The following is a 26,823-nucleotide window of genomic DNA, read 5'->3' as shown; positions in this document are numbered from 1 at the left end:
GTGACATGACCAAGTTACATATTATGTGTGCAAATGGGATTGGAAGGGAACTTTGATATCACCTCACCGTTCCTAGCTATCTGCATAGAGACATTTGAGTACATGCTATACAACATACACACTTTGTGAATCGGGAAGAAATTAAAATTAAAAGAAAAAGTAATATTAATATTAACATCTACGTACACATGTATTAACCAGAGTTGCTGCAAAAATTGAGTAGAACTTACAAAAATGAAAGATATAAATACATATTTATAAAGTTCCTATATATTTAATGAATGGCAAAAGATGTGCATATATTATAAAATTATGACTAAATAAAGATATGAACAAGTATAAAATTCTCTTTTCTTTTGCTCTCTTCTCTTTACTTAGTAAAGCTCAGGCACAGTACTTTAGGGCATTTTTATACCCAATACTCAAAATGAGTATTGGGGTATATTAGATTTGTGGTAAAAGTGGATGTGTGTAACGTCCAGAAGGAATCGTTTCCGACCCCATAAAGTATATATATTCTTGATCAGCATCAATAGCCGAGTCGATTGAGCCATGTCTGTCTGTCCGTCTGTCCGTCCGTCCGTCTGTCCGTCCCCTTCAGCGCCTAGTGCTCAAAGACTATCAGAGCTAGAGCAACGATGTTTTGGATCGAGACTGCTGTGATATGTCACTGCTACAAAAATATTTCAAAACTTTGCACCGCCCACTTCCGCCCCCACAAAGGGCGAAAATCTGTGGCCTCCACAATTTCGACGATACGAGAAAACTAAAAACGCAGAATCATAGATAATGACCATATCTATCAGATTGCTGAATCTGGATCAGATCAGATCAGATCATTTTTATAGCCAAAAGGAACAAATCAATTTGCACTGGCTACGCAGCGCCCGACGTCACGCTCAGACTGATTTTCTGTCTCTCTCGCATGCACTCTTTGTCGTGTCGTTTAATATTAGCGGCGTCTGCCGGAGGAGAGCCATACTGACTTAGTATCGGGTATAACTGTAGAGTTGCGGTGTACGCAGCAACTCACAACGTTCCTTCTCTTTACATATTGTATTGCCCAAATTTGATAATACCAAAGACTAGCGGGTCCTAACATTAGAACCCAAAAGGCACGAGGGAGCGCGCGGGGTTTCAATTCCCTTTTCGCCTGTACTTTGTCTCTACCGCGACCCCGCTGCCCATCGGTTTCGTCTGTTCGGCAATTCTGGACTCTCGAGCCTCAGCACCGTCGAAGCGGTGGTCGCGGATCGCCGATGCTTTGGAGCGGCACAGTGGGAAAATTCGATTGGAAAATTCTCTATTAGATGCGTACATTAAATTTATCTAAAGCACTCATACTATTTTTGCCCTACGGTTTCGGTACGCAGACGATTCATATTTTGTTTTTGTATTCTTTCTCTCGAGACACACCGACTCGACGCTGACCGAGGCATTGACGAAGCCGAGTAGCATTTCGGAGGCGAAGGTAGCGTAAAAGAGAATTGAAGTAATAGCCCCGCGCGCCCTTACCATGAAGCGTCAAAAGAAAATTGAAAAAGAATTTGTTCCTCATGCAACATCTTGGTATTGTATAGTCTTTGATAATACTCTCTTCTTTCTTTCTTTTAGACGGGGTATAGTATCGTTTTGATCTGCTATTTCAGAAAATCAGTCTGAGCGTGACGTCGGGAGCTGCATAGCCAATGCAAATTGATTTGTTCCTTTTGGCTATAAAAATGATCCAATCTGATCCAGATTCAACAATTTGATAGATATGGTCATTATCTATGATTTGGCGTTTTTAGTTCTCTCGAATCTGCAATATTGCCGATGCAACAGATTTTTGTTCTTTGTGGGGGCGGAAGGGGATGGGGCGAAATTTTGAGACCAAACGGTCAAGGTCCGATATCACAGGAGTGTGGATACCTAATTTGGTTGCTCTGGCTCTTATCGGTTCTGAGATCCTTGAACTCACATTTTGCTATTGGCAAAACCGACCATGAAACCTGTGTGTTAGACAGAGACAGAGCGAGAAAGAATGAAATTGTTTTCTTGATTCTGGCTATAATAATTATACGATCTGGTTCCGATTTTGCACTCTGGAAGATATTATTATACTCTACGATTTTGCGTTTTCAGTTTTTTCGTATCTCTGAATTTGTGGATGCCACAGATTTTCGCCCTTTGTGGGGGCGGAAGTGGGCGGTGCAAAGTTTTGAAATGTCCTTGTAGCAGTGGCATATCACATATCACGGATATAAAACGTCGTTACTCTAGCTCTTATAGTCTTTGTGCACTAGGCGCTGATAGGGACGGTCAGACGGACAGACAGACAGACAGGGCTCAATCGACTCGGCTATTGATGCTGATCAAGAATATATATACTTTATGGGGTCGGAAACGATTTCTTCTGGACGTTACACACATCGATTTTCACCACAAATCTAATATATCCCAATACTCATTTTGAGTATCGGGTATAATTAGGTATTTAGCGGGGTCATAATGATAAGTATCCTATCCGGATTGTGAAGGAGCCGAAACTGCTCTTCAACATCGGGGAAGTACTAGCAGTACTAGTAGTAGAAGGTAACGACCAATGCAGACGATCTGCCATCACTGTTAGCGTGAAAGTGTCTGCCCTTAATCAGTGGGCACTCAATTATTAGAGTTAAAACTTGGCACGGCAAAACGTTGGCAAAATAACACTTAAGCATCCTTGGCTTAAAACTTTCCTAAGAGGCTAGGGAAGGAAATAAGACATTCTACTTCATGATGGCGTTTTCACTACGACACTCACCACCATCATTAGGGAATTCGTACATTGCCCGTAGGCAACGAGTGTGCAGAGAGCGCCAGAGCCGGATCGGTACAAAAAAATCGAATTATATCCTGAGATAGATATGATGTACATATGTATATGTTATATATTATATTATATGTAATGTAACCTATACAAAATGTTTTTTACGTAATTATACGTGAACGGCGGAGTTTGTATCGAAATCGATTGGTGGCGCATCCTTTGTCTTTTGGTATCGGAATTCTCCAAAGGCACAGGAGGGATTTTTGTAGGACGTCAAAGCTCGCTCTTGCTATGAGCGATGGGAAAAACATAGTGAGAAAGAGACGAACCGCAACCGCTACTTACATATGTTCTAATATTAGTTCTTACATATTTTTTGCTCTTTGTATCGAATGATTCGAGTTTTATAATATTTGGGAGTATGCTGGAAATTGTTTTCATCATCATGGCTATAATAATGACAGGGCCCGGGACAGAAATCTATATAATATACTAATATGTTAGTATAGCTTGTTAGTATAGAGCGAACAACTGTCGACTTTTGACCTCCGACTGCAAAATCTTATACTCGCTCTGACCCCACATTGGCAAAGACGCGTCTCAGTAGCAAGAATGAAGCAGGTATCGAGAAAGTCGAACATCTTATAGCTATAATACCTAATACGGCATGAACTAATCGTTCTAATAGACAATTGAACCTTTAACAAATTCCAAGAATTTACATCCGTAGGTATAAAAAAATAAATAAAATAAAGATGTCTTACATTGTTTTCCTACAATAATATAGTTGTTGATAGTAACGTTTTTTCCATTTGACCAGACAGAAGAATTATGGAGAAATATCATGAACAGTACTTACATTCATTTAAGGAAAATATAAACCATTTAAGGATTTATTATGGCCTAGAAAGTGTTTGCATTTTCTACAATGAGCAAACGAAAAAAAACACATAGATATGAAATATTATCTTAGTAAAACATATTCGAATATACATATATAAGAATATACATACGTACATTAGTGCTACTTTTTAATATATATAAATAGTAATTAATTAATACACACAATATACACATTTCGTCACAGTCTTCCGAATTACATCTGTATTTATGTCACAATTATATATAAGTAAGCATATGAATTTGTATGTAATTATTTATGCTTCAAAACCTTTTCCTAAAACTTCTAAATCTGCTTCGATAACTTCTCTATTTCGACATATAGAAAAAAAGCTTAGCCGTACTCGAATGTACTTATGGGAGACAGACATTTATGGAAAACGATTTCGTAGGGTCTCTCCAGAAACGAAAAAAATTACAAATATAGTGAAAAACTTTAATACATTTTTATGCAATGCAAATTTGCTATTCTTCAGTATTCGATATAACATAGATTACAAAATCTGCAACACCACAGGGAAAAGACGATCGATGTTTTGGCACAAATGTTCTATGATAAGATAATTGTTTATGAATGTGTACGTGTTCGGAGGTACAGTACCGTACCAGTCGCACTATGATATGTACATAACAAAACGGATCAGAAATTATTATGAATACATTTATTAATGTATATACATAACCGACAAAACGTTCTTCAAATTGTTATTTGGGTATTGAAAACGGTATTTAAAATGTGATGATTTGTTTTCCAGTTATGAACGCACATAGCGAAATATCTAATCGAAGAATTTCCCAATTAACTAAGCTTTCTTTGCAGCTTTCGTTTAATCAACTTATTAAGGCAGTTTAAAACGTTAGAAATCTTCGCATTACAGCGGAAAATGGCCCAATTTTCTTATTATAGAGACCTTTTTTAGCACAGAATTATATTTATTCTGCCTAGACAGTAATCGTTAAGTTGTAATGCAATACTCTTCGGTAATAAGTTTGTTTTACTCAAAGCACACAATGAACAATTAGTATCTATTCATATAACCTGGACTTTGATTATAAAACAAATTGTATATTATTTTAAACAGTTTTTATGGAAGCTTGTAAATTTTTGTCTATATTTAAATAAATATACGCGTTATGGCGGTAATAGTTGATTCATTTCAAAAGTCACCAATCAGCCGCTCAAAATATTACGTTGGTGTTCCGTTGAATATTCTACGTATACTGTTTATTGGTTGCACCTTTAAAAACTGATTTTATTGTTATAGTAATGCGTTGCTAACATACATTAATAAAAATGTAAATAATATTAGAATTACATAAAATACAAAATCATTTATGTAAAGTACATAAATCCTTTGCTTATAACCTTTTAACATTGTGTAATTAAATTTAAGTTCGCAGTGTCCACACACGTATGCATTTAGTTTAATAGTTATTAGTAGGACACTTTGAACGAACATACATACATACATGTCTAGTACATCATTTTGCCCATTGTGAAGTATTTACATACATACAAGAGTATATCAATATTAATATTCATACATACATATGTATGCAAATAGTATGTATTTATGTAGTATGTACATTGACATTGGTAGTAGCTACTACTATTTTCGATCTTGTTGTTTGGTTACCCAATAGTTAAATTGCAACAGTGAATTGGTGTACATGTAAGTACCGGATATTACCTCTAGTTTATCAAAACGTTTGATGTGTCTTCATTTGTGACAATTTCCGACAAAAATTCAATTCGTGACGGTATACAGTATTTAAATAAAATCAAAACTGAGATATCATTCATTAAACAAGTTAAAATGGTTACGATTTTACATGAGTATTCATTTTGTTAATATTCGCATTTCATATTTGTACGTATTCGTATATATTTATAAGAGCCATGCATAAATCTACTGTTAGTTTCTATTATATCAGTATTCAAGGCAGTTGCTACACTTTTATCACTGTTTTGACCGTCTTGATTCTTATCACCTAAACATAATGAAAATGGCGGGCAATAGTTGTTACAGAGGTTTTCAGGCTCGTTGCTTACCATTTTTAAATTAAAAAGTTAAATTCGTTGGTTTTAATGTTGGCAATGTCCCATAAAATCAAGCAAAAAATACATCATTCATAGGCATTTTATATTATTCGTATATGTATGTAGTTTAATTTTTCCCTCAAACGAGACGCCATTTAAAGTTTCGTTTAGGGGACTTGGATCATGCGATCACACTGCGACGGCGAAGGGTGTTAGTTTCACATTACTTATAATGTATCCTTTACTTTCGGTTCATGCAAGGCTCTAGTAGATGAATATTATCAAACTGTTTGTAAGTTCGAGTAAGTAACAAATTTTTTGTTACTATGCAAATTTAATTTTCGTTTACGTATATATTATTATTATATTCAATTATTATTGTTTTCTCCAATTTTAGTATGTAACGCTACATCAAAGAAAAATCTATTGGGCGAAGTCTTTGGTTATCTTACTTATAAAATCTAAGGTTTACTTAAACTAGAATCGGCAAGGCCGGAGATTGATAAATATTGCTGAGATGCGGCGAGACGCAAAAGTAGCTGTATCGTACCCTACGATTTACATTCGCATCGAGCCGCATTATTCGTATCGTTGTGATTCTGGTTACGTCAATTGCTGTTGTTCTTGTTCTGGGTGCTTAAATCAGAAACCTCCGTATCCGCTTATGTCGGACGGCTTGAGACGATCAAAAACGCTGAGATGATGCGTAGGATGACTATGGTGGGAGTGATGATGGGTATGGGGATGACCATAAGATGGATAGTTTGCCTGTGGCGTGGTGTGACTATACGGGTGGGCATATGGATAATTTGGACTTGGCACATGTAATGTAGTTGTGCTGCCTGTAGCCTGCACAGGACTGCCCAGACCGTAGTGGCCATGAGCGGCAGCATATTCGCCTGGACCACCTGTGCTATGTTGGGGATGCGATCCGTATGCTGTTGACGCGTACACTGAATTCACATTTACTGGTGGCATATGAGCCATATGACTGGCAATGTGCGCATGATCCATATACATTTGTGGATGCGTATGTGGATGAGGATGTGTGTGTGGGTGTGGATGCGGATGTGGTTCTGGATTATTTATTGTTGCTCCCAACGCGCTAGTGATCAAATGTGTGGCATGATGCGGATAACCGGTGGGGCTATGGATGGCATATTCATTGCTGGTGCTGCAATTATTCTGATTATTATTACTACTTTCGCTGCTGCCTCGGGTTTCCGCCCTGCTGGTATATGCAGTTACGTTGTCCGTTGTCGCAGCAGAGGCAGCGAGATTGCTAACAGAAAAATTATTATTCAGTACATTGCTACCGTCGTTCGCAGATCTGCCTGACTCCACCTGTACTGGGTTGTCCTGGTGGCAACGTTTCTGTTGCTGCTGCTGTTGGTGTAGACCCAATAATCGACTTTCAACAGCGGCAGCAGCAGCTGCTGCCGTTGCTGGTGGTATGGGGGTGGAATCATGCTCTCTGATAGCGGGGATTTGATCAACCAGTGACTCTAAGCCCGACAAGCTCTTACGTGCGACATCTGACCCGATTTGGACAGATGTACTTGGGTTCTGACTCTGCAAGTTTCCCAGTTGAGGACTCTGCTCTAGCTGATGGTGGGGAGACATTAGCAAATAGGGATTTTGCTCCTCATAGCGCTGCCAGTGCTCCGACGGTTCCTGATGGTACTGCAATGGCTGTGGCTGCTGATGCATTTGTTGAAGAATTGGTTTCTGGCCTTGATGCGTATGCGGTGAAATCCACTGCTGATAATGATCCTGAGAATGTACTGCGTTAACATCTGCTTCAGGGCCAGGACTAACATATTGGGCCTTGTCCACGGTTTGCGATTGCTGTTGCCCCATGCCGAGTCCTTGCTCCTGTGCCTGCCCTTGGGTCTGCTCCCGGCCTTGCCCATCAGGGTTATCATCTGGTTGATCGAAATCGACTGCGGTGCACATGTTTGGAGAATTAGGCGGCGGCGTTTCGCCTAGGTGCGGTTGATCTCGAATGCCGATGCCTAATCCCATTGGCTGGCTCTGTTTTTGGGACAGCATGTGATCATTCTGCTGATCAAGAATAGGTGGCGTACCATGAGCAGCAGAAACCGACTGACCCACTGGCGGAGTTCCATGTCCGTGTATTTGAGTGTAGTTGCAGTTTAGTGCTGGGGAAGCCATTGGCGACGCCGATGCCGTATACAGTATATGCGAAGGTGGCGGCGTATTGTATAGACTGGGCGGAATCTGATGGTTGCTCTGTGGTGATGATGCAATATGTTCCATCGAGAGCGGGTGCATGGCAGACAATCCTGGTGGCTGTGAGTTGGGATTTGCATTAGTATGTTGGTGATGTTGCTGCTTGGCTGGTATTATGTTATCCATTGTGGGTTTTAGTTTCTTTGGCCTGCCTCGCTTTTTTTTTGGCATTTCCGGATTGCCTCCACCCGCAATCATGGAAAGATTCATAATATTATTAAAGTCGTGGTGTGCCATTTGTTGACTGCTCATTGTGATTTTGCTTCCTGTGGAAGGATCAGTCATTTCTTGCCCCTTCACCTTCTTTGGTCTGCCGCGTTTCTTTTTCTCTTGAGGCTGCTGTGGTAAAGCCTGCTGATGTCCAAACAAATAAGTGTTTTCCCCAATAGTGGTGTTTGGTGCATTTCTTATAGTATTATCATCGCCGGTGTATGCAAACGTTCCGCGTTCATTTACACTGTTAGGCGATGGCACATTAGGAGTCATATGTGGCAATAATTTCTCAGACATCTGACTAGGACCTTCAACACTTCCACCTTCGCTACCACCGCCACCACCACCGCCATCGACAAATATCAAGCCAACTTGCTGTTCAGCATGCGGTTGTATAGTATTGTTGACATCAGGCTGCTGCTGCTCACTGCATTGACGTATGCGCTGATCTGTGAATACGCACTCTGACTCATCAATGTTAGGTATTAAACCATTCAGAAAGTCGCGAAACTTCTTTAGCGCCGCATAGAAGGGAACTTTATCTGCGGCGCGTGGCAGCTGTGCGCATCGTGCTGATGATGAAGGCATCACCCAAATGTACTGCAATAAAATAGAATTTTTGTCATTTTTCGCGTATGGGAAATTCAAAAGAAAAAAAATAATAATAAAAAAATTGTATTGACATTTAAATGATTGAAATTCACAGTCGGTAGATAACAACTCACTGTGTCAGTGCCATCGACCCGATCAGGTTGACGACCAAAGTGAAATTCCTTTTTACCCGAGAAAACTTCGAATATAAGTTTTCCATTAAAAACGGCGACTTTGGGGCGGAATCTTTGCAGTTTTTCGAGCAATATGCGGCTTCCCTCCTTGATTTCTTTCCTGGTCAAGTCAGCCGAACCTTTTGTGGCACGCGCCACCATATTAGTAAAGCCAATGCCATGATTAAGCAGCTTGTGATCGTCATCAGCGCTCATTTGCTCCTGCGTGAGTCCAGCCAAGTACAGGCACTTCCAGAAATGATTTCCAGGTCCAGCGTAGTGATGTCCCTTATATGCCGCAAAGAGACCAGGGTTTATACCGACCTGCAAAATGTAAGTGAAAGGTTTTCAAAATAGCTCTCAAAACTAGACTTGGTTTGGGAAATAAGGTGACGTGATCGCATTTCATCCGAAATTTACAACTCACTATAACGATATCGAGATTATCACATAGGTGGTCTGGAATAGTCCTTTTAATGACCTCCGCCTCGGACATGCCATTGAATCTGTCGTGCTTCTTGCGCTCCTTGGGCTTCATTCCCAGTAGTGAATCGCCAGCAGCATCGTCGCAGCCAGAATTAGCGGCACAGTTTCTTTTGAGCAAAAGTCGATATCAAAATATATGAAATACCCGCTTCCTTAAGCCTGTGGCAAATATATAAATGCAGACAGTACTTACCCCGGTTGAGAAACGGATGCAGACATTTGCATTGCGTCTTCCTCAGTTATAAGCTTCTTTTTTCGACCTCTCTTCTTCGGAGTTGGCTTAGATGGCAGACCGCAGAGAGAGCTATCAGTTGACTCAACTTTATCTATGTCATTGTAAGGCTCGCTGTTGCGCATATGCTGTTGTGGATGCTGATGTTGATATATGTCCCCTCTAGAGCACTCTGTGTTTCCACTTGGCACTGAAATTGGAGCCGGCACGCCTGCATAACTTGCCGTATTTGAGGCGACGTCCTCTATATGGCGACTAACCGGCGAAAGCATGCGCATCTCCTCGCCCATGAAGCTATATGGATCAACACCAGCAGCATTAGCATTGCTGGAAAGATGTGGCAGGGGCGGAGGAGCTTGTGCCTGATTGCCATTGGTGCCAGAAGCTGGTGGGGCGGCAACGGCTACTGTATTATGGGATGACACCAGCTCTTCCGTTTTGCTTTGACTTAGTTGCATTAGCCCAATATTGGGGTGTTGCATCTGATGCTGTGGTGTGACAGAGTGTGTCGATGAGCTGTGGGAATTAGGAGTCAGAACATCGCCAGCACTGGTCTCGTAGCCATCGTCTTGATTTTCCGGCTTCACATTACCGGGAGAGAGCGTTCTGTAAAAGACAAGTGTAATAACAGAATGCGGAAAAATTTAAGATAGAGAATAAAAACATAAAATCACAAGAAAATATTAACCATTTCATTATGATACTGCCGATAAGACATTCTTCAGTACATCAGAGTATTATTATACCTATTTTACTGAATACTTTTCATTACTTACAATTTGTACGCCGAGTTTGGATCTTCGTGAAAATCATCCATAATGAGATCGTGATAAGCTTCGTGTATTTGTTGTTGTTGTTGTTGCTGTTGTTGCTGCTGCTGCTGTTGCTGCTGCTGGCCAAGAGGAGATGGCTGATGCAGATGCCCATGACACTCCATGTGATGTGGAAGCTGTTGCTGCTGCTGGCGATGATGATCACTGTGATGTACTCCAAAGAGTTCAGAATGCTGAAAATGTGGGTTATAGCTGGAGTAGTTTGCATGCTGCTGATTTCGGGAGTTTTGCTCATGAATGTTCTGCTGATGGTGGTGCTGTTGCTGCATCATTTGTGCATACATATTGCTATGCAGCTGACTATCAAGGATTTGTTGTTGCCCGTATTGGCTCTGTGTCGAATTATCATGATGATGCTGCAGGGTTAATGGAAGTCCTTCACTTGCTCCTGAGCTTTCTTTCTCGATCTGAAGCAACAGTTCAGAGTGTCGTTGCTGCTGTACCGTTCGATAAGGCAGCTCTGAGCCTACATTCACAGAACCCTGCTTGGTGTCGTCTGGTGCCGTTGTCTCTGGCGTTGTTACCTGCACTTGCTCCTCATCATGTGGAGCCCATATCGAAGCCCTTCGATCTGCCAGCAAAATATCACCAGTTGCTGCTGCTAATGCTAAGTTAGTAGGAATTCTTACATTCAAATTGGAGGAGTCATTTACACAACCATCGATTTTATCATTTGAAAAATATTTTGTCGAATTGGAGGAACCAGTGGCATCATAGAGAGCACCCGAATTGTACTGCCGTTTGTTGGTGTTGATCAAAGATGAGTCTCCCCCTGACCCATTACATGGCTCCTCCAAGTGTCGTACAGCTGCTGTCTGTGGCGCTGGCACTACCAACTCCACGCTCGTAACCAGAGCCTGCTCCGGGGCAATATAGAGATCGTTATCATAGCCTCCAATCTTTTGAGGACTCTTACTGCTCCCACAGTTACTGGAGCTATCGAGAGCTGGAACTGGCAATGGTTGTGCCTTCTCAACGGTGACAGATTGATGTGGCTGTTGTTGTTGAGATTCGTCGCTATCTCCTACACTTTTATTCGGGGCCACGTCAGGAGCTTGAATGGAATCATCGAGATCACCGCCGCTCCTGCTAGGTGTTTCCACTAAACCGCAAAACTTCTGGCGCTTGCAATTATTCGAACGCCCGGCACCCTTGCTGGAGTTACTATGGGTTGAACTACTATGATATGGGTTTGATGCTGACGCAGACGATGTCGCAGTCATAGTCACTGTCTCTGTTGTCGTGCCCAAATTGCCATCCTCAGAAGATGCCATTTCAATACCAGTGGGCTCCTTTGTTCTCTGCTTTACACTTAGGTCAGTCAAGGCCGCTTGCAGGATTCTAATTAAACCTTCCTGACCGGCGAAAGATATATTTTCTCGCGTTGGCAATATTCTTAAGACTATTGGAGCTACTTTAGGCGTATGTGTAAAGGAACTACTTATCAGTGGGATCTTCTCTGGCAATAACCTTTCCACTTGCATCTCCTTGTTATTAAACGCCCATTTATATATAAAACTGTGGTTATTAATCGTTTTATCCCGATTCCATCCCGATTCACTTGTCGATATCTAATTCTACCTGAATATGTTTTTCTTAGTTGATCACATAAGTTTCCGTGCGCTTCTCATGGCTTTATAGAGGAGTTATTCGCGCCGAATAAGTAGAATAAAGTAGCAGACACGTCAAATCTACGACTGAAAAGATGGGGCATAAAAAAAACGGAAGACATATTATAAATGTGTCAAAATATAGCGTTTTTTTGTTAGTATTCTAAGCATTCATTTCGTTTATGTGTTACTAGCTCACACAATATACATAAATTTTATACATATGCACGTTGATCCTTCATTAGCATCAATAATCGAATAATTATTGCAGAGTCAACTGTTCGTATATTATTACAGTTCGTCAACTAAGTATAGTTCGTGCCTGACTAATATTCCCAGTAAACAGATTTAAAGAAAAACAGTGGTGTCCTTTCTTCCATACCCATTTACCCAGCAAATCCCTACATAGTAAAAGAATATATATGTTACATACATATGTAGATATATACTTTTGCATGAATTCAGTATACCCTTACACCTCACAGGTAATGGACACACAAAGATCGACTTGAGCGACTGATCGTGCACGTGGCAAGTGATATACTCTCTACATATGAGTATAATATAAAATGAATTATATATAGTATATGTGTGTATATGCAAATGTATATATTTTTACTTCTACAGAAAGTATACATAACTGCATCAATTGTAGAGTGAATGAATCTACAATCATTATCGCTGTTTAAAAATATTAGGCAGCACATTATGTTGGCTATGTATATATACATCTGTATGTACATACATATTTACGACTGTGATGAATCTAAGTGCCTATAGGAAGTTACAAGTTATTTACAAATACCATACCATACCCTAGACTACGTATACAGATTGAAATATGCATACACATAATATTTAAGCAAAACCCCCAAATGCAACGAAGCGAAAAATGGCAATGGCAAGTTATGCATATACTTGTGTACATACATATGTATGTATGTACATCCAAACATACATATCTTATATGCACCTATGTAGCTATGTCTGACTGTATGTATGTTTATACATATACCTACGCGTACATACATGTGTGTCCAAACTACTGTACCAGAAAGTTTAGCAAAGTCAGCAACAACATCCAAACCAGTACGCACCGCACTGACGAAAAAGCTCATATATTGTGTGGCTGTGTGCATGTGTGGGGCTGTGTGTACAGTTATTCAGAATTACAGGGTTCGACACCGAAAACGGGATTGATACTAAACAATATACATATCTTCAATTAAATTTTTATCATTTACTAAAGATATTAACGTAAATGTGAATTAACTTTTCCTAGTAAGTCCTTTTGCGCATACCATTAGGTTGGGTTTTGTACTTTATCATTATACTTGTATAATAGATATATTTTGCACTGTACGGATCCAACGTCTCATCTAATAAAGAACAAAAAACTTTAGCTAGGTGGTATTATATGATGGTATAAGTGTGATATTATAGTATTTGGCTATACGCCGAAAATCAAGTAATGAAAAGAAAACTGTATAGCTAATCATATTTGCACCCTTGAGTGTTTATGCAACAGCGTAGGGCCACGGGCACCCTGTTTATCAAAGTACATATGTATATGCATGTAGGCGTATAGTATACGTATTCGCATTCGTTCACATGTACAACGTATCCCTGTCACGAAAGAGCCCCGAAAGCAACTGAGTCAGACCCAAACCGAGAGAGTCGAAAGCTAACACAGATCGAACCAAGAACAAAACAGTGCATCCAACGCAGGAGCTGAAATGGGGTAGGTGGGTGGTTTCTGCTGGGATGTCATGGGGAGCTGGAGCTGGGTTGGCCATTCGTGCAGGCCAGTATATTCAGAAAACATCATGGAAAATTAATAGCACACTACGAATAGGAACACACTTAACAACTGAGGCGCACATTTGTAACTATTCGAACACCTGAAGCAGTAGCATTCACAACACACATCATTCAAATTGGCGCCTTTTGTGGTGGTAGCCAATTGGCTATAGTCGGGAATCTGTAGCCAGATATCAATTGATCGATACATACATACATCATATCAACCGGTTCATGTACATACGTGGAAATACTATGTACATGTGTGCATACATAAGTACATACATATGTACATATCATATGCTCGAATGCTATAATGTCAATGATTCCCGGACAGTATTACAGTTACGATTGTAGTCATTATTCAAAAAGTTTCATGACAACGAGACAGGAAGATATGATCCAAAATATAACCTATGTATATAGTATAGATTGAACTAATAATTTAGATATCGTTAACATAAGCACTAAGGCCAATTCGTACAAAACATACGAACACATTCTTATTCGGTTCACAAAAGATATGTATAATAACAGCGAGTCGGTCGGCGGTACGGTACTCGTATTTTATTATGTACACATGCATGTATTTCTGGCTTTTCTCAGTGGATGCGGACGGGGAGGGGAGAGCAAGAGCAGCAGCAGCCCCAGCCAGCAAGAAATAAGTATTTATGTAGATATATATTTACATAATATGCATGCGACTAGTACATAGATATGTACTCACGTTTCGCTTGTATTAGAGTGTCACAAAACGCGCATTAAATAACTGCAGATTGCTGGGAATCACAATCACGGGAATCAAAACAAAACTATGGATATGATGTATGGATATTTTTTAGCTGCTATTCAATAAAACCCGACGAGCCACGAACCGTCTCCACTAAAATGCCGCAATTGAAAGACGAAAGCTTTAAGCTTTTGATTGTGATTAAGTTAAGACTGCTGCGAGAGAGATACAAATACATTGGGCGGCATTGAGATACAGCTGCCATTTATTCTGCTGCTATTTCGACAACTTTTTTCAGGTTTGATGGTGATTTTTTCGAGTACAGAGGTGATTGCTCGAGCCGGACGCGTTCGTGAGACTATCTCTCTCCAAATTTGAAAGCAATTGAAAGACGAAAGCTCAAAAGCTTGTGATTGGGATTATGTCAAGTCTGCTGCGAGAGAGACAAAACGAAAAATTAGTGTTCGTAAACGTTTCGCGGAAAACACGTAAGCCAAAGGTATTAAACTAAGCATTGGTGAAGAGCATTTGTACATTTTTCCATGTTAAGTTAGATAGGTTAATAACTTTTTTCTTCTATGAATGGGCTAAACAACATATTTTGAGCAAATTTATACAATTTTTAACTATTCATGTATTCGTGGAATTTGGTCGCCTATTTGTGCGAATAGGTTATTAGAAAATACTAAACAATACAATACCAAGATATTTGATCAGGAACAATTACATTTTAACTTTCGTTCGACGATTCATTCAATTCTCTTTTAGGCTATCCTTTCTCTGCTTTGTCTGACTTGGGGGTTTCAGATTTTGTTAATTTAAAACTCGGATTGTTCTTGCGAATCAAGTCTTAAAGTTGTAGTTTTTCCATTCTTACAAAGGTGAAGCGACTTTGGTTTATAAAGGAATAGTGATGATTGATGTATCAAGCTATTGATAGAAAATGATTTTGGTCCTTATCATGATCGATCACATTTTACGATAAATTAGTACGGAATACATAATCTTTTGTTTTGTCTCTTGCACAGACACCTCTGGTGTCTACTGAACGAAAGTCGCCCAAAATTCTGAACTTTTGTAAAATTAAAAATTTTGGAAGAAGAAGACTTCTGTCCATGGAAGGGGGTAGGGTGAGACTCACGCAAAATTCATTCACCACCTGAGAATTTTAATTTTAAATAAATTTACATACACAATTTACATACAATTTACAATACATACAATGTTTAATATTAGTTCATGTCTGGATCGGTGTCGTGATCTTGTAATCCATCTACGGATTTTTTATAAAATACAAAAAAATGTATATGATATATATGGAAAATAATTATCATACACTCTTATTTAATTAATTAACATAGTATAGAATGGCGCTACGTTACGTTGTTATCTCGTCTGTTTTTGGCTACTAAAAAATAATATACAAGGGAAACAAAAACAAAGCGAAGCGATCAAATCAAATCAATCCGATCAATCTAAGATCAATTAAGTACAGGGTGCAATCAAAGATGGAAAGCCTCGAGATAAAGCACTGTCTTTGCGTTGCACTTTTCTCTTGTTCTTTCCAGCCGGATGTAGGAGTTAACTGTCTTTCTCTCTCTTTCTCTTATCACTTGTTTAATTTTTTATTTCTGCTCCGAGATCAGTTGTTAGCAAAAGAACAATCATTGGATTCTGTGTCTTGATTAAAACCAAGTTCGCTGGTCACATTGATCTGGCCATCTCGAATCAAAAAAAATATCGTTATCGTTGCCCACTCAGCTGTCCATGGCACCATTTTCCCACGGCCATGTCAGAGATGGAGCTGAAATATACTAGAATGGTATTTAGAATAGTAACGGCGGTAACGGTATTTAGCTAGGGCTGCAGAGAATCGATGGAATATTTGTATAAAACAATAGCCGCTATTTCTATTTTTTTATTCATATTTTCTATTGAATATAATTTTTGCATATTATATATTATAATATTATTTATTAATGTATAATTAATATTTTCAATAGAATATTTACAATAAAATATATTCATGTATATGTAGACACCGGGATTCGATTTCCAGTCGGGATGTAATGAATTTTTTTTTCGATATTTTACTATTATTTATTATCAGCAGCAACAAGTGTGTATTTAAGTGCAGTACTTTACAGGTTTCGGTTACAGGTTTACCAGGTTTACCCGTTTTCAATATGCATGCATCACAGTTCGTCGGACATGTTAAATACTTAGGTGTTGCATCTAAGAAGACTTCATCGTCCCAAGTCGCGCACTTTCTGCCGTCGTTTTTCTTTAAAACGAGAAATTGAAATAAAAATCATTTGTATCACGCTGCATATTTTCCCGGAAACGGGCGTTTATGCTTAAAACGCAAAAATAAGTTAAAACCGGAGCCTGCCTGATTGTTAATTACGTTTCAAATCAGCTTGAAAACCATTTAAAAATAACGAGACATTCCGTACTATTTACGTTTCATGTTTTGACCTTTTTTGTTAAAACCTTATATAAGGCACAACCAAATAGAAGTAAGCATTTAAAATTTGCATATCTGATAGAAAATTAAATCATCAATGGGATAAACTTCTGTGTTTAGGGATGAGGGTCCTATCAAGCTAGTAATATTCAGCCGACTACCAAAATTGAGGACTATGATTTTCGTTCATAGACATAGAGAGATTTACCCATTGCCGACCAGTGGGTATTGAAATATTAGCCACGAAAATTATGAAACTTGAAGAATTTTATCGCAGTTATCGTGGTATTTTTTAAGCAAATATAAAGGATTGGATGGACCTACAAGAAATGTTATTAGAAATTACGTTAATATATCCGCGGTTTAAGTCAAGTTGTTTGTTTTCTTTTGTTTTAATATAGGGGGCCTAAGTGGGCTTCGTTCGTTTTCTCATTGGTATATTTATAATACATGTTGAAAATGAGACGGTATATTTTGTTACATTTCCGAGGATCAGGTCACACTGTTTTCGTCGGTCGTGAAAAAGTGCGTGTGTGTGTGTGTGTGTGTACGTATTTGTGATTTTATTTAAATTAAAAACTTTAAGTAATTAAAATGCTAGTTTTGTATTTTATGTTGGTTTTTGAAGTTTGAGGACAGAAGTTCCTCACAAATTTAATACACGCTCATAAATCAACCGTACTATACTTACACTCAAAAGCAAAAATACATTTTTCGGAATTGTATCTGTGTGTACGTAGATACAGATACATCCATATGTACGTACACATGCAATTGCGAATTCGTTCAAGGTTTTTGGTGTGTAAGGAAAAACGCTAACAGTGATGAACCTATGTATATATGACAATTTTCGTGAATAAATTTACGTTCATTCCCATTCCCTTATGTTGTGACCGTGCACATACTTATGTACATACATATTTACATATACAGCTACGCCGTAAAAAATAGCACCAGGGGACTGATGTGTAATTGACGGATTTTGCTTAAGTAATGGTTCTAATGACTAATATATAAGGTATAATTTATCGTATCCCAGAGCACTGGTATGATTTGCAAACTCCAAATAAAAATATTTGGAAAGAAAAGGATTTTACCAGAAATTTGGGCACCAACAAAAATAGAACCAATTTACAAAGAAATCAAAAAACTATAAAATACAAAGAAACTTTCCTCATTTGTTTGTAAATTATGTTACTTTAGTTGTATTTAAAGGTTGGAATTTTGTTGTAAAACCTTTGGCAGCAACAACAGCAGCTCAACATATTGACACTAAAGCTCACCTAATTTTCGCATCTTTTCCTTGGGATATTGATCCACGAACCATGCAGGATACTCCAAAGATCTTTATTGTTCTTTGGTTCCGCATTAAAAACATATTTTTTAACTTAACCCAAAATATTAGCAATGGAGTTCATGTAAGTAAGTGAATTGTGCTCGAACTACTTTCGAGCTTTCTTTCTAGTTTTTTGGGTCATTTTCTTGCTGGAAGACACAAAACAACTCTATTTCGTATTCTGCATAAAGCAGTATCACTGTTTCTTTGATATTGACATAGACATGTTGCCTAGTACGAAAATCATGCCCATACGATTTTGGTTGCTTTTCTATGTCTAATAAATTTACATGTGAGTCAGGGGATTGTATTCTGCATTCGGTAGTCGTTTCACACAAGAACAAGACCCTTTTACACCAAAAAATAAATTTTGGCTTTAGTCGGACCACAGGGTGTTTCTCCATTTTTCTTTGTCCCAACTTTACTGCTATTTTGCATACCAAACTTTTTTTTGCCCTATGCCTTCCCGTGAAAAGTGGAATTTTCCTTGGACTACGAGTACCTATTTTACGTTCTTGTAAACAAGATCTAACTTTTTTGGTACTTGACGAGAAATGGGGATATCGCGGCCTTTCGTCCATCTGTTTCTTATTGAAAACATATTTTAAAGCATTGCTAATCATTTTTGTTTTAACAACAGACAGCCACACCTTAGCATAGGTCCTGCCTTCTGAAATGAAAGTTTTGAACCTTTGGCTTTTTTCTTCACTTTAGTGCTTTCCAAGACCCATAATTACTTAAATTTTTTAACTTTCTTGTCACAATCACCTAAAGCCACCGATTTTTAATTCAATCAAGAACTTAAAATATAAAGAAGCTCAGAAAAGTAGAAGCCATTACATAAAACAGTTACTGGTGCTATTTTTGTTGGTGCTCCATTTCGCTCCCCTATTGCAAAATTGCCTAAAGTTATAAGAACCGTTAGAATTGAGAGAGTAAGCACACTTCTCTCAGAGAGGAGACATATAAAGCTACATTATATTACAGTAAAGTCCAGAATATGTTGGACAGTGGTCTTGTTGGGAAGGAATATAGACAGTCGTCCCTACTGGTGCTGTAAATGCCAACCACCCATACATATGTACATATATGCTACAAAACATTTCATCTATGAAATTATACACATATCTATTCGATTCGGTAATAGATTAGCATTTTAGCATATACCTAATAATAATAATAGTTGAACATATGTACATGTACGATGAGCTGAGCTGCACTTTTTCATAGTAGGCTACGGATTGAGCAGTGACTGGGTTGAAGTCGAACCAAAGAGCGGAAGTGTCAAGAAACGAAATAGACGCACAAATTTACCAAGCTAAAAATTGTTCATTGACAGTATTTCGTAATGTCTGATCTTGGAAGTGGAGATGAAGGCATCTCAGGAGGATCAAGTATGTCGAAGAGGAAGAAGCAGCGAGTGTGTCGCCTGTGCACTGACCAACATTCCCCTAATGTTTATTCTAGAATATAATGTCGCTAACATGGAGGGTTCCTCAAGCAGAAACGATTTCGATTCCTCTGGCAAAGGTACATATGTCAACTATTACTATTACTGCATTTAGCTATAAATATCAATATCTACATCTACATTTCTTATTTTCTTGAAGGTGGCGGTACAGTGGAACAGGAACTGGCTACAAAAATGCTTCAAATACAATCCAAGCGATTCTATCTAGATGTAAAACAAAATCGGCGCGGGCGTTTTATTAAAGTAGCCGAGGTAAAAAAAAAAACGAAAGCTCATATTCATTTTTTGTTTCTTTAAGTGTACATTAACTTACACCACACTGGACATCAGTCCAGTATTAAGATAGACCAAAGAAACGCCATCAATTTTAATTTGTTATTCCTATACATATGTACATATATAGGGCTTAAAAATTAATATCACTTTCGGACTACCCAGCGATAAAAAATTTGTGTACTGTTTCCGTCTCAAAAAACTAAAAAAAAAAGCTACAAAGTCAATTTATTCAATATCCTTCTCGACATATGTAATCAACATAGCTATAATCAAAAACAGCGCTATAAAATGGCAATTAAATTTCATCTTACAAAACTCATTAAGATTTTATAAAAATCTGAAATTTTATATTTATATAGCAAGAGTCAAAAAACAGTCTATTATCGTGTTGTCGTATAGTCGGGGCACTAGACTTCACATTGGTTTTACTCGTACCTGAGGAAGATTTTTTCATTTCAGATTGGCGCTGATGGTAGACGAAGTCAAATATACTTGGCCCTTTCAACTGCTGCCGAATTTCGCGACCACTTATCATCCTTTAGTGATTACTATGCATCACTAGGTACAAAATTATTGATGTACCCTTGCAGAGCGGACAAGAACTTGAAAATAATTTCTAGGTAGTCAAAAGATGCCATCCAGATCAATCAAAGTTATTTAATTTAATATTTTCAAATGCCTACAACTAAATTATAGGCAAATGAGAAAAGAAAGTCGATTCAAATTAGCATTAAAAACGTGCTAAGCAAAAACAACATTGTAATGTAGTTGTAATCGTTCTTAATTGACAAGTTTTTGAATTCTGCAAGGGTATTTCAACATCGGCAAGCCGAATCTACGATTTTCTTTTGTTTTAGTTAGATTATTTTGGAATTAATAAAATAATTATTAATAATAAGCTGGTCAAAACACAGGCCCTCCGAACACAGACAATTTGCCGGAGGATGGTAAATTGAAGTCCGAAATGATGATCAAAGATTATAGAAGATATTATTTGGATCTAAAGGAGAATGCCCGTGGCCGTTTCCTTCGGGTAATATGTATGAAATATCCTATTGACAAACATAGGCTAACAATACCTATTCAAAGGTATCACAAACCATAACAAGGGGTGGGCCTCGATCGCAAATCGCACTACCAGCCCAAGGAATGATCGAGTTTCGAGATGCGCTCACAGACTTACTGGAAGAGTTTGGGGCTAATGATGGAGGGTATAGTATAAATATATATTCCAATTTATTCATAAGTACATATGTACATGTAATGTATATTCAGGATTTCATTTAAATCTCATTTTTTTGCAATCCTGCTTGACCTTTTTTCCAACATTGTTTTACTCAATGTAAAGCAATAGCGTAAAAATAGCGTTGCCGGGCACACATCTAGATATTACAGAATATGGAAAAACAGAAAAAGAAATATATATTTTAATATTTATTTTTTCATTAGGTTTAAAGGGGACTTGCCCGAAGAGCGTCATATGAAGGTTGATAATAAAAACTTTTATTTTGATATTGGGCAAAATAATCGTGGAGTTTATATGCGGATAAGTGAAGTACGTATTAATAATGATAATAAAATAATACATTTATGACTGTTAGATCTGATTACGATACGATTTGTCATAGGTGAAAAACAATTTTCGGACCTCAATAACTATCCCGGAGAAATGCTGGATACGCTTTCGTGATATTTTTAATGATTACTGCGACAAAATGAAGAAAACGTCCGACCCAATCACTGCCGACATTAATCTACCGACATCTGCAAATAGTCTTAAATAAAGGGTATTGATAAAAGCCAATTTAAGCAATTTTAAAAGATGCATGCATCATTCTTGGCTCCTAACAAACGCGAGAGCTTATTAAAAGTGACGGAAAAATTAAAAAGCTTGCAATGTTCGAAAGAACTAAACCTTAAAATATGTGAATTTTTCAGCTTGAAAAAAAACAACAAAATATATATAAACACACACACACAGTAGCATTTAGCGAATGATGTATTAGTATTTTTTAGTTTATGTATTATAATATAGTTTAACTAAATCGACTAGCGTTAAAGGATAGACAACTTGAGCGTAACCAACAAGCAACTCAAACACAATCGAATGAATTAACTTGTATGTAAGTGTACTCAGTCAGATTCACATACCTCAGCCAAGCCACTCGCAACGTCTCTTACGATGGCTAATACAATTGTTATTGATTGACATAAATTAATGACGCCGCTTGAAAGCATCTGAAAAATGTAAAAAAAAGAATAATTATATTTTTAACTATGCCTCTTGATTAATTTATATGTCTAAATTGATGTACATACGTCTTACCCTTGCTTCGGCCGATAATAGAAACATGCTACGGATACATTTCGTGTGTCATGGGAGATGTATGTATTTAGCTAATTGATAGATTATGTCGCAATATTAATCAGGTTAATGCCATTTTGAAACTTTCATAGTAAATACATATGTACGTTGCAAATTGTTAAAGCTTCTAGAAATAATATGTTAAATATTACAAAATATCTATCTTAAAATAGCTCCTAAAAGCGTTTTTAAAACAAAAGTTTCAATGTGATCACGTAGAATAAAAATTATTAGATACGAAAAAAATGCATAGCAAATTAAATTATAAAAACATAACTCGATAGTGCAACACAGACACACACATCCCCACATCCAAGTTGTTGGTCGCAGAGGGGTATTATTATTATTATTTTAGAGAAAAACAAATCGAGTCCTATAAATATCTACGCGACAAATTACCTATTGGTTGGAGTTTTTCTATTGACATCAATGTGTATAAATTAATTATTTAGTCTTTAATGTGTTATGTATGACTTTTCAGCTTTTAAGTTCAATGAGAATGGCATTGAATTATTATCGTAAGATTATTAAAATGGGCGCTATTTCATTGCATAAAAAGAACAAATCCCAATTGTACATGCATACTGATGTGTGCAATTTGTTATATTAACACGACCATTGGCATGTTAAGACGCGTATGCGATAGAGAGCCGGTGACGGAGTTGGAGTCTGGCTATAACCTCTATACTCTTATATTTACCTGGTAAATATAAGCTAAAATAGATATGACAAAGATAATTATATATATTTAAAACCCAGAAAGTTTATCTTCGATGTTGTTTGGCAAGAATACATATTGTATATTTTAAGAGTTATGTGAAAGTACTATGAAAATAAAGTTAAAACTCAATAATATGGGAATGAGAATTGTGTCCACAGTAAATAAAAAAAATTACTGGATTTTTCCCTTTTGGTTTTGGATTACAACAATAAATCGTCAATGGTCAAAGGAAATTTTCCGGGGTCGATTACGATAAATCGATGTTGCTGTGTTTGGATATAAAGACAATAAAACAAATTTGTTACGACCATAACTCTGATTTTAATAACCAGTTTTCATATACAAGTTCATGAAAGCATAATATTGAATAAATGATCTTCGTCTATCGATCTATTTCGCCAAAAACTACGTCCAATGTTCCAATAATGGCAACGACATCGGCCAACATATGCTGTTTGCCAATTTTCTCTAACGCCGCTAAGTGGGCAAATCCGGGAGCTTTGATCTTACAGCGATATGGACGGCTGGAGCCATCTGACACTAAATAAACACCGAACTCGCCTTTGGGAGCTTCTATAGCTGTATATGTGGCGCCAGGTGGCACTTGGAAGCCTTGAGTAAATAGCTTGAAATGATGAATCAGTGCCTCCATAGAAGTTTTCATTTCGGAACGCGACGGAGGCGTCACTTTAGCATCGTCCGTCTTAATTTCTCCTGCAGGCATTTGATTGAGGCACTGGTCGATTATGCGCAGGGACTGACGCATTTCCTCGATGCGGCAAAGATAGCGATCATAGCAGTCTCCTTTTGTGCCGATCGGCACGTCAAAGTCCACAAGATGATAGGCGTCGTATGGCTGCTGCTTCCGCAAATCCCATTTGATGCCTGAACCACGAAGCATGACGCCACTGAAGCCATAGTTAAGAGCCTCCTCAGCAGTTACAATGCCGATATCCTCAGTACGTTGCACCCAGATGCGGTTGGTGCTAAGCACATCCTCCACTTCATCTAGGCGCTCGGCGAATTTTGAGGCAAACTCATAGATATCGTCCATTAAACCAATCGGCATATCCTGAAAGCTCAGAGATTAGATCTCCAAAAATTCTGACAACACTTGTACATTACCAACGACACACCACCAGGTCGAATATACGCAGCGTGCATACGGGCTCCGGAAACACGCTCGTAAAACTCCATCATTTTTTCGCGCTCCTCGAAGAGCCAAAAGAACGGTGTGAGTGCGCCAACGTCTAGGGCATGTGTCCCTACAGCCATTATGTGGTTTAGAATGCGTGTTATTTCAGCAAACAGCGCTGCAGCGAATATAGAAATGCAAAAAATATTTAATGTAATGATTTGATCTGAATATACTCACTGCGTATGTACTTGGCCCGGAGAGGCACATCAATATTAAGTAGCTTTTCTACGGCCAGAGAGTAACACTGTTCGTTGCACATCATCGAAACATAATCCAAACGATCAAAATAGGGAAGAGCCTGCGTATACGTCTTGTACTCAATAAGCTTCTCCGTGCCACGGTGCAGCAATCCGATATGTGGGTCCGCGCGCATAACAGTCTGCAAAAAGTTTACATACCTTAATAAAATGGCTATATGTGCAAAAATTATTTTCAATTTTTCTTAAAAAGTAATAGCTGCTTTTTTGGTTTGACTATGTAGTTCTCTTCTCTTATTGTTGTGCTCAGTTGCGACAAATTTTCGTCTTCTTTGAACTCCATTTGTGGTACCATTAGCTTAGATAAGAGATCAAGCTCAAAATAATTTTCAGCAGGATAATGCGCCAATTCATGTTCTTTCTGGGCCTCAATGGACTATTTTGTGACCCACAATAAACCGTTGATTAAGTGGGCTTCAATGAGTCCGGACTTAAATCCAATTGAGGATCTGTGCGGAACCTCTCACACTTACCTCGCCGTCCAGTTCTAGCACCAGCCGGAGTACTCCGTGAGCAGCGGGATGTTGCGGACCGAAGTTAAGTGTCAAATTGCGCACCGACTTTTCGACGGGCGTGACTTTGCCTAATTTAAGATTTGGATGGGAAGGTGAAGAGTTGAAGTGTTAAATATTATATTATATTATCCACTTCATCTGTGTCGCAGCAATGTACATACTATTCCATGGGGGCACTTTCCAGAGCGAAGTTATTTCGTCGGGATACATCACAGGGCCGCTGAACTGCTTCATGAATTCCGGATCCGGGTACCATTTCGCAGCTGCACGGCGGTGCTGATGCGAACTGGGATAAAGAGGAAAAATAAATTAAAAAATTAGACATTTTCAACAATTATGTAAGCGGATCGATGCTATACCTTAGTAAGCCGCATCCTATTACAGAGGACTGCGGCGGCTGTAACCCAAAACCCTGTAACTGCAACCCGGAGCGCAGAGAACGTTTCACAATGCTGGCGAAAGCCATTTCTCTCCAAAATAATTAATGCAGCAAAATTAATTAATTATTTTGATTTAGAGGCAGTGTGACCGCGGATTTATCGATAAAATATACCGTCCGACCCTCACAAATATACTGAAACATACCGCCTCATTTTCAAAATATACCGTAAATATACGATTTCAAGTTATATTTTACATATTTCTTGTTTTTGATATTCCGTCGAATATAGCTATATAGAGCTATATAGAACATTTAGCCATGCTATCATAATTTTATACGATTGATGAATCAATTTTCTACTTGATTGGCTTAATTTAAAACATTTCTTTTATTGGATTTCTATATAACGTTGAAAATGAAATTTATAGATTGATGAAATTGACAAAATATACCATTATATACCGATCTACCGTAAATATACCGTCGGGTCAATTTTGACCTCACAAATTACCGAAGTGTATTAAAAATACCGTAAGCGGTATAAAATATACCGTCCGATCCTCGGAAATATACCGTCTCACTTTAAAAATATACCGTAAATTTACTGACGATTTCAAGTTATATTTTACATATTCCTCGTTTTTTATATTCCGTCGTATATTACTAGCTAAATACATATGTACATCATTTTATCCGATTAATGACTCAATTTTCTGCTTGACTGGCTTGTTTTAAATACTTGACTTGTTTGATTGTTTTTGCCTCAAATTTTGATTTGAATACTGATTGTGAATTCTTCTTGTAGAACCATGTCATCTTTCCCCTGAACTTACAAAAAAACGATATCTTTCACCTGAACTGCGCTAAAATGATTCAATTTTCATTATTTTACTCCCATATTCCTTGATTCTAATATTCCGTTGAATATTACTAGTTATATAGAACCCTCAGCCAAGTCCTCATAATTTTATCCAATTAATGAACTTAATTTCTACTTGACTGGTTTATTTTAAAAACTGGCTTTTATTGGATTTTGTAAAAAAAAAGCTTTTAGAGAATAATGCTGGCAAACAAAAACCGTCAGCTCTGCCCACATATGTATATACATAGTTTTATCTTATTTATGAATAAACTTTCTACAGGATTAAACAAGGTTTAAACAAAAAAGGTTCAACAAAAAAA

General features: G+C 37.9%; 3 protein-coding genes across 4 annotated transcripts; 1 reads left to right on the top strand and 2 right to left on the bottom strand.

Moving 5' to 3' along the window:
• Nucleotides 1-4,651: 4,651 nt before the first annotated feature.
• Nucleotides 4,652-14,981, bottom strand: LOC6602004. The gene is made up of 6 exons (XM_026991101.1): nt 14,651-14,981; nt 10,457-12,210; nt 9,642-10,286; nt 9,390-9,555; nt 8,924-9,286; nt 4,652-8,798 (listed from the first exon to the last, which is right to left on the bottom strand). The coding sequence occupies exons 2-6, from the start codon at nt 11,995-11,997 to the stop codon at nt 6,375-6,377; spliced, it is 5,139 nt and encodes a 1,712-aa protein (XP_026846902.1). The 5' UTR covers nt 11,998-12,210; nt 14,651-14,981; the 3' UTR covers nt 4,652-6,374.
• Nucleotides 14,982-19,686: 4,705 nt separating this feature from the next.
• On the top strand, nt 19,687-23,423 carry LOC6602003 (transcriptional activator protein Pur-beta). 2 transcript variants are annotated; one of them, XM_026991025.1, is made up of 8 exons: nt 19,687-19,850; nt 19,924-19,986; nt 20,067-20,179; nt 20,663-20,765; nt 21,103-21,236; nt 21,293-21,414; nt 21,653-21,758; nt 21,832-23,423. In XM_026991025.1, the coding sequence occupies exons 1-8, from the start codon at nt 19,805-19,807 to the stop codon at nt 21,985-21,987; spliced, it is 843 nt and encodes a 280-aa protein (XP_026846826.1). In that variant the 5' UTR covers nt 19,687-19,804; the 3' UTR covers nt 21,988-23,423. The 2 variants fall into 2 exon arrangements, with proteins under 2 accessions (XP_026846826.1, XP_002027056.1); XM_002027020.2 differs by having other exon boundaries at nt 19,690-19,850; nt 21,118-21,236.
• A 163-nt stretch (nt 23,424-23,586) lies between these two features.
• LOC6602000 (NADH-ubiquinone oxidoreductase 49 kDa subunit) lies at nt 23,587-25,760 on the bottom strand. Its single transcript, XM_026990957.1, has 6 exons — nt 25,619-25,760; nt 25,421-25,545; nt 25,218-25,327; nt 24,665-24,866; nt 24,415-24,602; nt 23,587-24,361 (listed from the first exon to the last, which is right to left on the bottom strand). Exons 1-6 carry the CDS (start codon nt 25,723-25,725, stop codon nt 23,672-23,674), a joined length of 1,422 nt encoding a protein of 473 aa, XP_026846758.1. The 5' UTR covers nt 25,726-25,760; the 3' UTR covers nt 23,587-23,671.
• Between the last annotated feature and the right edge of the window lie 1,063 nt (nt 25,761-26,823).

This window comes from Drosophila persimilis, unplaced genomic scaffold, assembly GCF_003286085.1.
Source record: "Drosophila persimilis strain 14011-0111.01,24,50 unplaced genomic scaffold, DperRS2 tig00000652-arrow-arrow-pilon, whole genome shotgun sequence".
NCBI lineage: Eukaryota > Metazoa > Arthropoda > Insecta > Diptera > Drosophilidae > Drosophila > Drosophila persimilis.
Note: the sequence above shows the minus strand (reverse complement) of the source record. Positions and strands in the feature narration are given on the sequence as shown.